Source organism: Pteronotus mesoamericanus, unplaced genomic scaffold (assembly GCF_021234165.1).
Source record: "Pteronotus mesoamericanus isolate MK-2021 breed Mesoamerican mustached bat unplaced genomic scaffold, CSHL_Meso_final contig_65, whole genome shotgun sequence".
Classification (NCBI taxonomy): domain Eukaryota; kingdom Metazoa; phylum Chordata; class Mammalia; order Chiroptera; family Mormoopidae; genus Pteronotus; species Pteronotus mesoamericanus.
In genome coordinates this window covers 6239071-6256230 of record NW_026555228.1, presented here as the reverse complement: position 1 = coordinate 6256230, position 17160 = coordinate 6239071, and the positions used below count along the sequence as shown (strand labels likewise).

Here is a 17160-nt window from a genome sequence, read left to right as displayed (position 1 = left end):
GGGACTACTTGGAGCTCTCCAAATCTGTCATACTTCACCTATTAGTGCCTTGACACTTGCTGTTTCTTTTGTTTCACTGCCCTTTCCCTTTTTGCTGGGTTTAACTCCACTTGTCCTTCCCAACCCACTTCCAGTAGAAAATTTCCCTGATATCTTCGAGTAAAGAGTGAAGCTTCTGCTTCCTGGGGCACCATGGCTATTCTGCTGACTTTTACCTTAACACTTACCCTCACTTCATTATAATGATATGTAAATACCTTGAAAGCAGGGATGACATTTTATTCCTTATAGTGTGCTTAGTATCTTTTAGCACATTGGATATGCCCAGCAATATCTGATTAAAGAGATTGTCAGAGCCCAAGGCAAGTCAGACCACTGGAGCTCACTCACTCACCTTTCTTCCCCTCTCTCTAGGGAAGGCAGATGGTTAGACAGAATTTTTGCAAGTTGCCCAACTCCTATCTAGAAATGTTCCATGCCTTAACATTGTCTTAATAGATCTTTTTGCAACATCTTTATTTATCCCCGTTATATTGAGTTCCTCTTAGAAATTATTAAAAGAAGAGCCATTCTACCTTTTGTGATAGCATGGATGGAACTGGAGATTATTATGTTAAGTGAAACAAGCCAGTCAATGAAAGACAAATACTATATGACCTTACTTATAAGTGGAATCTCATGAACAAAATAGACTAAAGAGAAAAACAGAACCAGAGACATGGGAACATGGAGCAGAATGATAGTTGTAGGAGGGAAGGAGGGAGGGGGGAATGGTGGAAGGAAGGAGAAGAGACTATTCAAAGAACATGTATGAATGACTCATGGACGTGGACAACGGAGAGGGGATTGACTGTAGGCAAGAGAGGTGGGCTGGGTGGAAAGGGCAAAAGGCAAAAAGAAAAAAAGAAATTGGGACAACTGTAATAGAATAAACAATAAAAAATAAAAATAAATAAATAAAAGGTCAAAAAAAAAAAAAAGAAGAAGAATCATCCATCTAATGGAATGTTGCCCCTCCCCTTACCTGAAATGGGTATTGTCTTTCCACAGGGGTCTGCTCCTCGAGGTTGACTTTCTCTACACATCTGATTTTCTTAATTTCAATTGAGCCTTTTCTGCTGCCTCTTTTCTGAATTACAAAACAAAATACAAGATGCCTCATGTGATATACAGTGGTGCACAAAGAAAAGCATAAAGTTAAGGTTATGCTTGGAAGGGAGATTAGGAAACGGGGTGGGCATGTGAGAATTTTTCCAATTATTCTATAATAGTCAAAATCCAATGGCAACAAGATATATTTTCAAGTATGGACACACCCATATATGCCTCCCAAAGCAAGTCTTCAAGCAACATTTAATAATTTTGTTTGATAATCTTGAAATACATTTCAAGTCACCTGCCATGTAGTTAATCTACTCAGGAAAATCAAGATTTAACTTTACAAAGGATCTTCACTTTTTTTCAATTTTATGACAGTATTTCAGTGTTTCTACTGTGATAGAGTTCTCAACTGTATGAAAATAGTCATATTTCCAGCACTGTGTTAAGGCAGGATTTCTCATTCTTAGCATTATTTGGGGCCAGAGAATTCTTTCTGGTGGGGGGCTGTCCTATACATTATAAAATGTTTAGCAGCACCCCTGGCCCGTACACACTAGAAGTCAGTAGTACACTACTTCCACAAATTATGACAACCAAAAATGTCCCCATTGTTAAATGTCCCACAGGGAGCAAAATCACCTTCAGTTGAGAACCACTGTTCTAAAGTAATTTGCAATTTGTCTTTGTAAAGTTAGCCAATGTTTTAACATCCTTTATTCTTGAATTAATTATACCTCAGTTAAGAAAAGACAAATGTTATAGAGTGCAAGGTGAACTTTACTGTGGAAGCTAAGAAATCTGAGAATTGTTTCATTATAATTAAGTGCTTTGTGGAGCCTTAAAAAATAAACACTATAAAACCAATGGAATAAATAGGGTCTCACCATTTTGTCATATTCATAGTAGGAGAGGTTTGTTTTGGTCAAAACAAAGAGCCGCTCTTTGTAATTATTTGGTGACATTTTCTTCTTTTGCTGTGATCTTTTGAGAAGAAGTTCTTCTAGAATGGATTTTGTATCCATACTGTCGTCCTAAATAAAATAAAATAACTAAAATGTGTATTTGTAGCACCTAGCTCGGTTCTCTTTTACTTTCATAATTTTTATTCAACTATTTCTCATTCAGGGATAAAATAAATAATATAATTTTTAAAGTTAGATTTAGGATTATAGAGGAAAAGTAACTAAGCAGGCTCTTAATAAACACATACCTGAACTTTTTTCTACTGCTTTGGCTTTTACTTTTATAAATGTATTAATTTTTATAGCTTTTTATGCATTTTACTCATCACCTCCTCTAAATCATAAATTCACCATCTTCATAATACCCACCAGGCCAACTCATCAAAATTCTCCTTATTCCTTGAGCATCTTATAGGCATTTGTTAAATTGAACTGGATATAATCAAACTTAAAAAAAACTGGAACTACACACAGCTTACTGTGTCTGAAGTAATTGATCAACTGAAATTTCTCTCCATTAATGTGACTAGCTATTTGACCAAATTATCCAAAGCACTGTGAGACTCTGATATCATTGTAAATAACACCCATAGACCCTGATCATGATCAGATCTTTACTATAAAGGACATGGGATTACTTTTCAAGGGTTCTAAGAATAAAACGTTTAAAATGATATCAAAAGAGATCAAAAAACTTTAAAAAGTGATACTTTATAAACTAAAAAGACTTTTTTCCTTCCCAAACCATGTAAAACATTAAAACTTAAAGTATTTCTGGAAAATAAATGCATTAATTTTCTGGTTCTTCTAAGACAATTGCTTCAACATTTAGTCTGATATCAGGTCTGATCATGAAAAGTAGTATTCAGCAGTAGGCCACAAGAAAGTTTCTTATGTTCTTTGCTTTGTGAAATCACATCATTATTAGCAGTCACATGCCCAATAATTACCATCTTTATTTTTCTTATTGATAATCAGAAGGAAATTAACTTTACTCACCTTATGTTGGAAAGAGCTGAAGTGTTTGTGGTTTCTTACCTTTAACTGTCAAGCTCTAAGCAAAAAGTTACTGCTCTAAGGCACCATAACTCATATTCCCTCTGAAGATATTTGCATCCTATTTATCACTCTGGATCAGGAAGCACCCACATGGGCATTGCTCTGTCTAGATAGAGGTAGATGCCAAGTGAACTTGTCCAATCACTAAAGGACACTTCTCACTGGCCCAGGAATATGGTGGGCGCACTATGGTAGGGGAGTGGGAAGAAAAGTACACTAAGAAACACAGCTTGGTATTGAACAAACCATGGTAGGGCCCAGACAGCTTCTGTCCTAACAGAGACAATACCACTCTAGAAATGGGAATCCAGGGAATCAGCTTTAATTATTTATTTACATAGATCAGAAGACTATTAATCTCTCAAGTGTTCTCCAAGGGCATCATTTGATTTATAGGCAGAAGTAGTAGAAATCTTATCCATTAAATTTAATAGAGTTTTGATCACTTTTTGTTTTGAATATTGTTTTATCTGGGGGGAAAAAAGTAAAATTCTTTTGCAAACATGGAATGTGCTTCTTGAGTACAATGGGTGCTATTTACCATGGTCACTGGTATCTTTGCCCTGGACAGGGCAGAGATCGGGGTGTAGTAAACCCAGCAGGACCTGGGGAGTCAGATAACACACTTACCTTTCACCTTCGTCTCCATTAGAAACTCTACCCATATTCCTGTTCAGATAAGATTATTTTCTACACCTGAAGCCTATGGCTGAAAGAGAATTTGCTTGAAGACTTACTGAAACTAAAGTTCTACTTTTTGCGAGTTAAAGTCAACTTTTGGGCATATTTTTAGGGCAGTTTTGCCTTTTACATTTCTACATTTAAAAATTAACTAACAAAACAAAAAGAGAAAACTGTGAAAATTCGTGTCAAATATCTTTTATATCCAAAGCTAATACAGTACTCTTCAAAGGAGAGTGCTAGTTAAATAAATTTGGTTAGTAGAATAGAAAGGTTACTTTTCAAATTTTTTTCAGATGCTGAATCGATTTGTAACATTAAGAACACTGTTTTGAAAATGCAAATCCCAGTGTCTAAGGTGGTACTCAGCCTTTCCCAGTACTGCATGATGATACACACACTTTTGTGTCTATAGATCTTTTACATTTATCACATTAAGGATAGTATTGGGAGAATTTTACCTAAAAATTAATATGGTGAGTCACAGAAACCATTGATGAATGAAATTCACAAAGTCACTTCTGTCTATTGAAGGAAAGAACAGTGACTAAAAAGGAAGGTACCAAGTCCACAAGCACATTCTCTAATAAATCGCCAGGGTTTATACATGTTGTTGTGTCTAAAGCAATATAATTTGTCAGATTTCAACAAAATTGTTCATTTCAAAATCCTGTCTTTTGTGAATTTTTTGGCTTTCATTTAAAAAATTATATGTGATATATATTCATTCTGCAAAGTCAAGAATTACACCAAGCAAAACAATAAAAAAAGTCAATATTATGGTGCACATACCTTTATATTTTTTCAAGTATAGACATGCATGTGTTTATTTTTACAAAAATGAGTTTGCATACTATACATATGGGTCTGCAATCTGTTCTCATGTAACAAACACTCAGAGCCACAGGTCTTTGAAGTCTTTCAAAGCTGACTCTTTGAAGCTGACTCTTCAAAGCTAACAAAGTTGAAGAATACTGTTTAGATCAGTTTCTTCTAATACCTGGTTCCTGCCCAAGTTTGGATCTGTCTTTCTCCTTCTATTTGCTTCTGTCCCTTTCTTGTACTTCTCTCTTCTCCTAGATTAGCTTAGGAGACATGTCTAAATGAAGACATTCAGACATCTGGTCTAAAATGGAGACATTTCATTACCACCTCCTTTGGTATAGGAGGTGATAATCAGTGATAACTAGTTTTTAGAAATGTAATGTCTCATATATAAGGACAATAAATTGACAGGGCTGAGGTACAAATGTTGACTCAAATGCTTATCCAAAGACTAGCAAAATTGATTCTGCCTACACTTATTTAAGGTAAATTCAGTTGAAAAAGTTAAAAAAACTTTCAAAATAAAATGAAATCCTAAATCTAGTCAGTATTCACCAGAAATCTATTTCCATGGAGGAGCTGATAGGATGTGGCTGGACTCTCATGTTACCACCTACACAGAATAGACACATCGATTTGCCTGCCAAATAGCCCAGGCTAGTTATTTCCATAAGCACATGAAACTAGAAAGAGACTAAAGTACAATGGAAGAAAAAAAAACCTGACAGAAATTAATATAGTATTTTTTTATGAGGAAACCAACAACCATTATGTACCCTATAACATATATAAAGGATTCATGCTGAATTGGCATGGGTTATTTAGCATTTATAAGGGAATTGTATCATGAAAGAAAGGAGTTCAACTCTGTAGGTCTATTCAACACACTTGAATTTGAGCCTACAATGTACTCTGAGTGACAACAAACAGGTTGAAGAGCTAGGTTTCACCTTAAAAGGATTATTGTGTTTTTAAGAAGAGACAGGAGTTTGTTCCTTCTCTCTCTGCTCTCTACCATAAGACAATATGACCCTTTGCAAACCAGGAAACAGCCCTCAGCAGACCTGGATCTGCTGGCACCTTGATCTTGGACTTCCCAGACTCCGGAACTGTGAGAAATAAATGTTTAAACTACCCAGTCTATGGTAATTTATTATAGTAGCCTGAGCTAAGAGAGACAGTAACCCTAGAAACTGGCAAAGCGTGATCTTCCTGGAAACTGGATAAAAAAATAGCCATGCAAGTTCCATTAGAGGCTATGCTCCAAGGACTTCAGCATTGGGGAAAAGCTGAGGATCCCTATGTTTCAGGGAGACACCAGTCATGAAGGTCGTCATTTACAGCACTATAACTGAGAAGCCACAGGAAACAGTGATACTGATGGAAATTAACAGACTCTTAATGCATCTTCACATATACTCATTTACTAGGACATAAGTGCCAAAGAGAGGGGAGTCCATCAAAAATTGATAATCAACTTATTGCAAATCTAAATGAGTTGAGAGTATGTAAGAAATTATCATTTGATTTAGAAAAATAAGGAGATGCTGTGGAACATTTAATACCTACTAGGGTTAGTGAGTGAATTGTTAGAGCAAATCAGTATGGAATTCATTAGTAAAATACTTAGTGGTTTATAGATAGAGAACAGACAACATTTTTGTATTGGTTGTTTTTGATAGATTCTGTAATCCATTGGTAGAGAAATAAAAGTGACAATATGGTTAAAAACAAATTTGATGAAATCACATACTTTTATAAAATCAGAAATTAATACAAAAAAAGAGCTAGGTTTCATAACTGATTAATATGCAAGGTTGCTGTGGGGTGGTAGACTCAAAAGGCTTGGAGGAGGTGACAGTATTGTCATTTGTGAGCTGTGTCACCTTGGCTACACCTCTTCCCTGCTCTAAATGTCAGTTTTCTGATCTGTAAAATGAGATAGCAATAGCTCTTTCACTTTATGGGACTTAAATGAGAAATCTTATGTGAAAATACTAGGCACACTGGTGGATCTGAATCATGATTAAAAGAATAGAAGGTGAAAGGAAACAACTCAAGTGCTAGAACAGAGTCTGTTGTCTTTGCTATGAAAGGCCAGAAGAAAAAGGGTTTTTTTCCCCTTAAGATAATCAAGAAAGATATTATGAATTGGAGGGAAGTAATATTGGACCTTGAAGGATAAGGATGATTGTAGTAATAATTAATAATCCTAGCTAACATTTCAGGAAGACTCACCATGTGTCAGGCAGTACTTAAAAAGCCTTAAAAATATGCTTTCATTTACTGGTCACAATCATCCTATTGGGTAGGTTGTGACATCCTACCCTATGAGGCACACAACCACTCTGTGGGGTATGTCACAACACCCCAGTCCTGTGGGGGTGAGTTGTAACAAAGTCCCTCTGTGGGGTGGGTTCCAACCTTATTCTCTGTTTATAGCTGGTGAAGCTGTGACAGATAGTAAATTGCCCAGGCTAAACTGCTAGTGTGGTGAAACTGGGATTTTAATCCAGGCAGCATAACTCCACAGCACATGTTCTTGACCATGATGCTAATGTTAAGGAAGGCCATACCAGCTGTGTAACCCTCCTAATCAGAGAAGGTTCTAACCATGGGTGTCTAACCTGTGGCCCACAGGTACCATAACAGTCCACGATGGCTGTGAATGAGGCCCAGCACAAAATCATAAACTTACCTGAAACAATATGAGATTATTTTGTGATTATGTGTCGCAATGTATTTAATGTGTGACCCAAGACAACACCTCTTCTTCCAGTGTGACCCAGAGACACCAAAAGGTTGGATACCCCTGCAACCTAAATGTACGAAGGCAGCCATAGAATATCAAAGCTGGTAGGAACCCTAGAAGTCATTTTATGGATGCAATAACTAGCCCCAGCAGCCTAAAGTGACTTAGCCAGAACTGCAATGCTGTGACCTGAGACACACAGCCCAGGGAGCGAGATTTTGGTGTCTTATTTGGGTCGCTGTCCACACCATCATGACAATAAATAAACTAAAAGAAATCTGTGTCTTCAGTTAAACATACTATAACCTTGGATAAATTTGGTATTACCAGACCCATGCAAGGGATCTTTTATTGGAAATAACAGAAAGATGTGACCTATGAATAATCTTTTAGCAGGAACCTCCAAGTTAATGTTAAATAGCAAACCTCTAGCCCACATTTTGAAAATAGGTAAGAACATACAACTCAAAAGTTAGAATACATTCTAAGAGGTGAAGAAGGGGGACAGGAGGCAGGAAAGGAAGGGAGAAAGGCATATGTAGTTAAATGGGGTCATTCAAAAATTTCCTCAACCAAAAAGTATATTCCCTGATTGGCTCAGGATGGTGCCCTTAAATCTTTATTCCTTTGAATTGAGATATGAGAGTAGCAATTCCTTATTCCTTTACTTGATTTAGTTATCGTCCTTTATCTAACATATTATTTAGCTAAAAGTTTTCGTGGCTTCCAAGATATTAAAATAATCCATATTGCAGGAGGACAATCAGTGGAGGAGGGGGAAGGAAAGGAAATGTGCTTCAAGTGAGGACTTGGGGGTAGGGAGGCCTGTGGAAGGGAAAATGGACAACACTGTGACAAACTTGATCTGCAAACATTTGTCCCAGGCCAGGCCTGCTTGCCTTCCTGCTAAATAACTGAACAAAGTATGATGGTAAATTAAATAGGAACAAAAAGTTTAACTCAGAATCAATTAAATTGGTTCAAAAGTATAACTCATAAGATGCTGGCCAAAGACAAATACTAGCTCCACAGAACCCGCCAAGTCCCCCTTTCACATGATGTTATACAGAAGAGAGAAAGTTACAATTGTCTTGGCATGATGGAGACAGAAATCCCTTAACATTAACACAAATTCTCAGCATTTTGAAACACCATACCTTAATTACTTCAAAATTAATTTATGAAAAACAGACATTTTGTGAAGGCCATTTTTGCACAAAGAAGGCAAAAATTCCAATGTCATTTTTGTTGGAGCTTAAGTTTGTGTTAGGTATGAAATTCATCAGTAGTGCCCCACAGAACTTTTCTAAGCCCTTCCTTCTTTTCACTCACCTCTTCCCTTCTGCTCCCTCCCCTCCGAGCACCTTCCTTAGGAGAAAAGTGAAATGTGATAAATCTATGTCCTAACACCTTATGCTAAATTAGTTTAACACATAGCACTTCATAGAGAATACAGGTTGGTATGTGCAAAAGCACCCAGGTTTGGTGGGTTCAAATCCCTACCATGTCTCCATGCAACCTGACATGTTACTTAACCCTGGTAAACCTCAGCTTCCCCATCTTAAAGGGAGTAAAAAAAAAAACACCTCAAAAGGTTAGGAGGAGTAAAGAGAAGATGTCAGTAAAATGCCTAGCATAGCAGCAAATGTTCGAGAAACCCCACTCCTTTTTCTCATCACTCTGTAGGCAAGTTTTTAAAAAGTCCATAGAAAAGTCTAAAAAAAACATTACGCTCAACATAAAATTTCAGTTCTCATCCCCCTTCCCCCAGCTCCTGGGCATAAGAGGTAATGAGAGGCAGGAATATTCCCCATGTATTCGGTAGTCAATAAGCACTGCAGGTCTGTTACCAGCTTTCAGTCATGGAATCGGACCTTAAAATCAGGTGGAGCCAGCCCCTTAGTGACTGCGTATCTGTGCCACCAGATTTCTTACAAACCAATGTGAGATGTTACTCAAAGTGTACTCCCTGGACTGGTAACATAAGAATCACCTGAGAGTTTGTTAGAAATTCAGAGTCTCAGCTCCCACCCTAGACTTAGTGCATCAGAATCTGAATTTTACTGAAATCCACAGGTCATCTAAGTGCATAGGAGATTTTGAAAATCACTGATCTAGACCACATGATAGTGCACCACTTTTTAAATCCAATGAAATCATCACAGTCCACAAGAATTTTCAAAATTATATGGATGTGGATACAGCTTATGGTTCCCCTCCCTTCCATCTTTTTTATTTCCATCTAAAATACCCCTAAGCCTCTGATTTAAGGATACTTCAGGGACCTAAGAACAAATATCTGTAGCTAAAATAACATCATAAAAACAAAGAGAAAAGAAATAATGGCTAACATTTCTTTGCCTTTGGAAGCAAAGAAGCCAATATGAAAAGTCACGGACAGGCAATATGTAAAAAATAGTGAGGAGAAAATCAGAGGAAACAACACAAAACTCGATGGAGACGGTGGGGATATACATACGGCCTGACAGCTGCCCTGGACAAGATTTTGAGCCAGGAGGTGGAGGGGGGAGCAAATTACACGGTCCCATCCAAAGTCCTGGAGGAGCCCCAACAACTATATAGTCATAATTTTTGTATTTTTAAAAGCTGGCTCCCCAAATTTTTTGAACTGTAGGCTCTACAACACCCAGATCTGCACCTGTGTTCCTGTAGGATATGAAATTGCATAGCCACCTGTTGCTTAAACGCACCATTTTGGCCTGTTCCACTGCCCCGGTCCTCCACGGTGAAGTCGATCTCTTGCAGGGACACAACCCCACTGTCCTTCTTCCAGCAGCAGCAAATTGTCTCACATTTTCCCGGCTGCCAGGTCAGAAATGACTACATTACTCAGTGCCCCCCAAACGTTTATTGTCCTGCAAGCCCTTACACAATCCCACAGGAAACCACGCTCGACACTTAGCCAACACTTGTTGATCTGATTGAATGCAACAAAAACGGAGACAAAAGCATATTTCTTAAAGGTTCCAACTTTGATAACCACAGCTCCTGCTTTTCTCAGGCAGCTCTCAGGAACAAGTGATAACCCTGCATTTGTTTATAGAACTTGGTGCTGGAAAGGACAAGAAAATATCTCTGCAAAACTCCACTTCTGACATTGACTTCTCTCACATGAGTCAGGAAACCATGAGGTAACGTCAAAGTGCACAGAGGATAAGCAATGAAAATTTCAACTCAACACCAGACAAAGGAGGCAAGAGAATATATGAGAGAAGATAGTTAGTATGACTGAAAAGGGGCACATTGTACACTTTAGATTATTAAGAAATCCAGAAATGGAAAAGAGATCAGTTTTGCTAAAGTGCCATGCACTGAGATTATAATGAAAGAATGTGATTGGCATTTGACATCATTATGAAGACATCACAGCTTTGGTTTTATTCTTTTCTACCATTTTCTCTGGTGCACACTGGCTGGTCACATTAAATAAATCTGACTTATTTTAGGTTTGGCTATGGGCAACCAAGAAAATTAGTTACCGTATTGACATGCATTGTCATACTGTTTACTTATAAATCGTTGGCTATTTTAAGTTATTAGTAAACACATACAGTATGATGAAATCTTGAGTTGGAAGAGGAGAGTGAAGCTACTGACATTCAAAGAGGTATTATTTTGAGTGGACACAGGATTAGCATCATTTCTTTTCATCCATTCAGTCAGCCAAGTCTTACTGAGAACCTTCCATGTGCTATGCAACCTGTTAAGGGCTGGAGACACAGTAATAAGCAGGACAGAGGCAGCCCACATCTTCAGGGGGCTTATGTCTAGCGGAGGAAGAACTGCAAGTAAAGATTCAATTATAGCAGAATGTATGAAAAATAACTTGCAGAGACATTTTTAATATTTCTATTTCAAATTGGGATTTTGGGAAGGGCAAAAAGTCCTTCAGAAGATTTCACACAAAGAGAGATTACACTCTGACAACAAGTAAGTCACTGATGAATTCCAAGTAGCTCTCCATTCCCTAGGAATAGAGTTGGCAGTCACTTGAGAAACTGCAGGTGAATCAATGTTCTTTCCTACATGGCTACTTGTATTTACTCCACTGTTTAAGCATGGGAGCATGGCAGAAGATCTATTCTAGAATAAAAAGTAAATGGAGGTGAGGGGAACGAGGAAGCAGTAGAGCCCTGGACATACTTGGGCACATTCTCTTGGGATGCCCATCCCTTCTTGAGCCTTAAAACACTCAAGGGCAGCTTGGAGGAGTGGTTTCCTCTGAGTCAAAAATGTCACAGTTTTATTTACTTATTCTCTATTCATTTACTTCCTCTGCCACTTCTCCCAAGCCTTTGTTTGGCTCTGAATTTTCCATATCTTTAGTTTAATTCTAACTTATTATGTCAACCAGCTCTTTTGATTACAAAATTTATTTCCTCAAGTTCTAGTGTGCCTTTTCACCTCTACCCAGCGAGAACCTTAGGAATTTTCTTTAAAACCTGTTCTTACAAGCCTTTAGTACTCGCCAAGCATAGGGATGCAGCATGGGGTAATTTGACTTCATGACATAAACAAGCTTGTTCACTTGGGAGTTGTAGTGCTTATACCAAGGTCTATCCAGAAAAAGTCCAGCCATTGTTAATGTAACGAGAATGGTTTGTGTGACATCAATATAACCTGGCAGCCAAGGAGAGTGGACTGGAATGCGCATGCAATGAACAATGATGACTTCACTGTACTAGTCAGTGGGGGAAATAGATGCCATTGAGTTAGTACTGTGTACTGTGTGGCTGTAACATTCAAAATGACTGAGCAAGTAGAGCAATGAATCTGCATCTAATTTTGCATTAAGCTTGAACATTCCTCCGAGGAAACTATTTGGATGATTCAGAAGGCCACATCTATGGGCAAATGGTGATAGGCAGCTTCATCATGACATCATGCCTGCTCATGCATCATGTCTTGTGCAGTTCTGTGGTGAAACATCAAATCACCCAGGTGACTCAGCCCCCTACAGCCCAGATTTGGTGGCCTGCAACTTCTGGCTTTCCCCCAAACTAAAATCACCTTTGAAAGTGAAAAGGTTTGAGACCACTGATGAGATTCGGGAAAATACAACGGGGCAGCTGATGGCAATTGGGAGAACTGTGTGAGGTACCAAGGTGCCTACTTTGAAGGGGACTGAGGCATCATTGTCCTATGTACTATGTTTCTTGTATCTTCTTTAATAAATGTCTCTATTTTTCATACTACATGGCCGGAAACTTTCTGGACAGGTCTCGGTGTGGTTAGCTTTATCATCAAAGTATATCCAAAATTTGGCCTTTTTACCACCTCTACTGCTACCTGCTGGTCTAAGTTGCCACCATCCGTCACCTGGAACACTTCACTTTCTTCCTGACTCTGTCCCTGTTTCCACAATTGCTCCCTGCAGTCTATTCTCCACTTACTAGCCACAGTGATTTTTCTAAATGTAAGTCAAATGCTGCCACTCCTCCAGTCTGAACTCTCCAATGTGCCCCCAACCTCTCTTCTGCTCCCACCTCTTACATCTTATTATTCTTTTACCTCGCAGAGCAACTCCTAAAACTGGCCTCCTTGCCGTTCTTGCAATATTCAGAGTGCCATCTGCCCCAGGTCCTTTGCATTGGTGCTTTCCTCTTGGTGCTTGGCAAACTGTCACAGATACATGCCTGGTTAATTGCCTACATCTCTAGGCTCTGCTTCAAACTGCATCTTCCTAATGAGGCCGACCTGGAACACTGTTGAATACTGCAACCTCCCTCCACTCAGTGCTCCCAATCTCCCTTACTCTGTTCTTCTTGTTCATTTTTTTAAACTAGCATTTAGCACCTTAAAGCCTACTACATAATTTACTTATTTATTACATTTAATGTTGGTCTCTCCTCACTAAATAGCAAGCCTGCAGGGCTCCAATAACTTCTCTCTATAGCCTGAGCTTTTTCCATAAGAATCTCTTCATGGCAGTGAGTGGGGGGTGTCACTTCCTCACCTCCTACACTTATTCATTCTGGTGCTGAAATAATCAGCTGGGAGATTGGGATCTGATGTGAATTATTTACATTTACTAGCATCGAAGATTAATGTATCACCTTTCCTAAGGGTGCTTCCATGTTAAACTTCAGGTTCGATGGTGGAACGAATCTTTCATGAGCCTTGTTTGTCATGAAAGAAGGTAGGTAATTGAAGGGTAGAGGTGGACATGAAAAGGTTTGTTGTTTTGTTATGACCTTGAGTGACATCTGAAATATTTACATAGACTGTTGGCATTTTGCCAATTTTACTCCTACTTTTTAGTGGAAAGTAAGGATTTGGGGTCTAGATGGGGTTGGCAAAGTATGACTACCACCTGTTTTCATAGGTAACGTTTTTGGAACACAGCACTGGCCATTTGTTTATATATTGTCTATGGATGCTTTCATTGTACAGTGGCAGAGTTGAGTAGCTGTGACAGAGACCATATGCCCACAAGTTGCAAATATTTACCATCTGACCTTCACAGGAAAATTTTGCCAACTCATGCTCTAGGAGAATTCTGCCAGCTGCGGAAGTGACTTACCAGCTTGGAATTTAATTTAACAGCTCAGTTCAATAGACATGCATTGAATTTTACTGTGTTCAAGGTGTCAGAGTTGGAAGCAAAGAACATAAGGAAATGGGGTATCATTATGGAACTCTTCTAGCCATGAGTCCTACTTTGATTCAAATTATTCAATAGTTTTTCCCAAAATTATATCATGAAAAATTTTGAAATACAGAGAAGTTTTTAAAAAATTGTACGGTGAAACCCATACATCGCCATCTAGATTCTACAATTACATTTTACATTTGCTTTGTCATCTACCTGTTTATGAACCTCTCTATCCATCTATCTGTCCACCTTCCTGGTATTACTACTACTGCTATTATTATTTTTTTGTGCAAAGTAAGTTGCAGCCATCAGCATACTTCATCCATAAACACCAGAGTATATAAAACATTAACTAGAGTTTAATTCAAATTAGCTTTTATTTTAATCCAATACTATAATCTTGAAAGCAGCCTTTATTTGGCCAGAAGATACAACCTTACAAAAGCTGAAAACGGAGAAAAGTTATCAGAGTTTCTCTATTTCCCTGGTTCACAGATGAATTGGCTTTTCAGGGCCAAGAGCGTTTGGCTTATGATGAATTCTAGGAAAGTTCTGTGGCTCAGAAGAAAGGGTCATAAGCCATTCCTTCCTGGCATGCTGCCCAAAGCTCAACGGGAAGACAGGAACACAGTTATGAGTTTTGTGCAACTGTTGGTTACATATAGCTTCTGAGTCAGAACTCTGGTCAATGGAACAGACCAGGTCTGTGCAGATTGCTCTCATGATGGTGGAAATGGGAGTCACATATGCTCATCTTTTCTGGATATATTTGGATGTCCTCAACCACATTAATGGCTTTCATAAACCAATGCCTACAAAATAATCAGTCCCAGGCTTGGAGCCAATTGATTTCCTGGGTTCAGTGAGTTTGAATCCCTAATATGGAATAGTCCAGAGATATTCATCATTTAATGAACAGCAGCTACAGTGCCCTGGGAGGCGCATCATGAAAAATTGACCAATCTGTAAGAAAGAGTTTTTGAGTGACTGTTTCAAGGAGAAAAAATGCAAATAATGAAATGTACAAGATGTCCATATATTCCTATAAAATATATCTTTCAGAAGAAAGTCAAGTCATACAAAAGAGAAAAATATAATTTTCACATAAGGAAGGAAAAAGTTCAAATAAAATCTATTTATGTAGGTATCTTTAAAGATTATAATGCTGTTATTTGCAACTATTTAGGGAAGACTCTCTTCACCGTCATATCAGCATGGAGTTTTCTTTGTTTCCCAGGGTTCCAAAGACCATCGATGGTCTATTTATACACTCATATATCCAGTTGCCTGCTTCACATCTCAATCTGGGTGGCAAATGACAGTGTGAAAAGTGCTCAAAGCTCTATGTCACATTTCTCAGCTCAAAAGTGGGACCTGCTATAATGAAATGCTACATGCCCTATATTCTATTTGTAAAAATCTGTCCCCTCCTAACTTTGTTTTACCTCACTTTAAATGTTCTAGCTTTTCAGGCCTAACAACACCTGCCCTTGGACTTAGCTTCTCCCTGTCACTGGTTTCTCATACTGAAGGAGGAAGGGAAACTCTTGCTCCTGTTATAGTTTCAGAGGTGGAGGGGATTTTAAGGCCCAGAGAAAGCTTTGAAAGGGTGATAAACTGAAAACCTCCCCAAGAGTACCCCATACCCAGTATAGAATGCATAATGACCCAGTATAGGTGGTAAAAATGCATAGTGAAGTCATTCTCTCCTGTTTTCTTTTATTATGAAGCTGTCCCTGTGAATGCTACTTGTAACAGAGGAGCTTTTCAGGACACCTGAACTCCAAGGGTCACTGCTATGGCCTGTGGGATCCCACAGTTAATCTCTCAAGTCTAGTTTAATAATTGTTGATCTTCCTGTAAGGCTGGTTGCCTTGCTAATAACATTTAAATGGACATAGATACTTTCTAATAGGGCAAATATTTAAAAGAGTTTTCCTTTAGTCCAGAGAACTTTGAAAATCCACCTCATGTCTCCTGTCACATAAAAGAATATTTCTCAGCTGTTATTATGAAACAAATGACTTGGAAATTGAGTGGCTTAAAACAACTATTTTTATTTGCTTACAATTCTGTGGGTCCAGAAGTAAGGAAGGATGCAATTGGATGTTCACATCTCATCACTTGCCTCAGCTGGGGCTAGGGGATCTACTTCTACGATGACTTCTTTGTCTAGATGTACTGTTGGGGCCATCTTAGGAAGAGAATCTTTCAAAGAAAGATAAACTGCAACTCTGGTCAAGAAAGCATAAGTGCGATGATTACTGTGTCCAACATCTCATCCAGACTTGAAGTGACAAAAAGGGAAGTTTTCCCAGAGGGAGTGATACCCAACTGAGAGCTGAAAGATGAATGTGAATAAGCCAGATCAGGAGATAGAAAGTTTTAGACAGAGGCACAGCAAGCCAACAAGAGAGAGAATGCACATTGCAGAGCCTAAATGAAGTTCAGTATGGTGGAAAAAGGCGGTGCCTCTGTGTGTGTGTGTGTGTGTGTGAGTCCTTGAGCAAATGTCATTGTGTTGAGGGTTAATGACATCCCAGGACTTTCTCTTGAGGGCAATGCAGGTCTTAGGCAGTTATTCCATTCCCCTGTGAGTTGGAGTGGTAGGCCTGAATGTAAGAGTGGGACCGGCTATCAGAGAAGATGGATGGTGGCAGTCAAAATGGGAAGGACTGGATGTATTTAAGAGATTAGGAGCAGCATCCATAGGATTTCAAAGCAAAAGTGAAAGATTGAGGAGAAAACTTGTGTTTTAGGCTCAGACAATTGGCTAAATGTTGAACTTTTTGGTAAGGAAGGCAGAAGCATTTACTAAAGATTGCAGAATGCCAGAGAGCCCGTGCTTCTATTTTATTTGGAGACAGTTGCAGAAGTAGGCATAATGAAGATGTAAGCCACAATACTTTATTTCATGACACTTTTAGTGCTCATGTGTATTATCTCATTTAACTTTGAATTATTTAAGTAAGGTGGGGAGGGAGTTTGAGCCCCACTGACATATTAGACATCCAGGGGAAAGTCCTTGTTCCACTACTAACCTCTTTTAAAGCAGGGGTGGGCAGACTAGGCCTGTGGCCACCTCTGACCCACTAACTAGTTTTTACAGCCTGCAAGCTAAGAATAGTTTTTACATTTTTAAGTGGTGGAAATAAAAAAAATCA

The 17160-nt window shown here is 38.5% G+C and overlaps 1 protein-coding gene across 1 annotated transcript in view; it reads right to left on the bottom strand.

Annotated features, from left to right (window-relative positions):
• Positions 1-10217, bottom strand: part of BMX (BMX non-receptor tyrosine kinase) — a 56254-nt gene extending 46037 nt beyond the window's left edge. The window contains exons 1-3 of the mRNA XM_054581188.1: positions 10092-10217; positions 1986-2132; positions 1025-1129 (exon numbers count right to left, since the gene is read on the bottom strand). Coding sequence (XP_054437163.1) covers positions 1025-1129; positions 1986-2132; positions 10092-10094 — 255 coding nt within the window. The 5' untranslated portion in view covers positions 10095-10217. The remainder of the gene's footprint in view (positions 1-1024; positions 1130-1985; positions 2133-10091) is intronic.
• Between the last annotated feature and the right edge of the window lie 6943 nt (positions 10218-17160).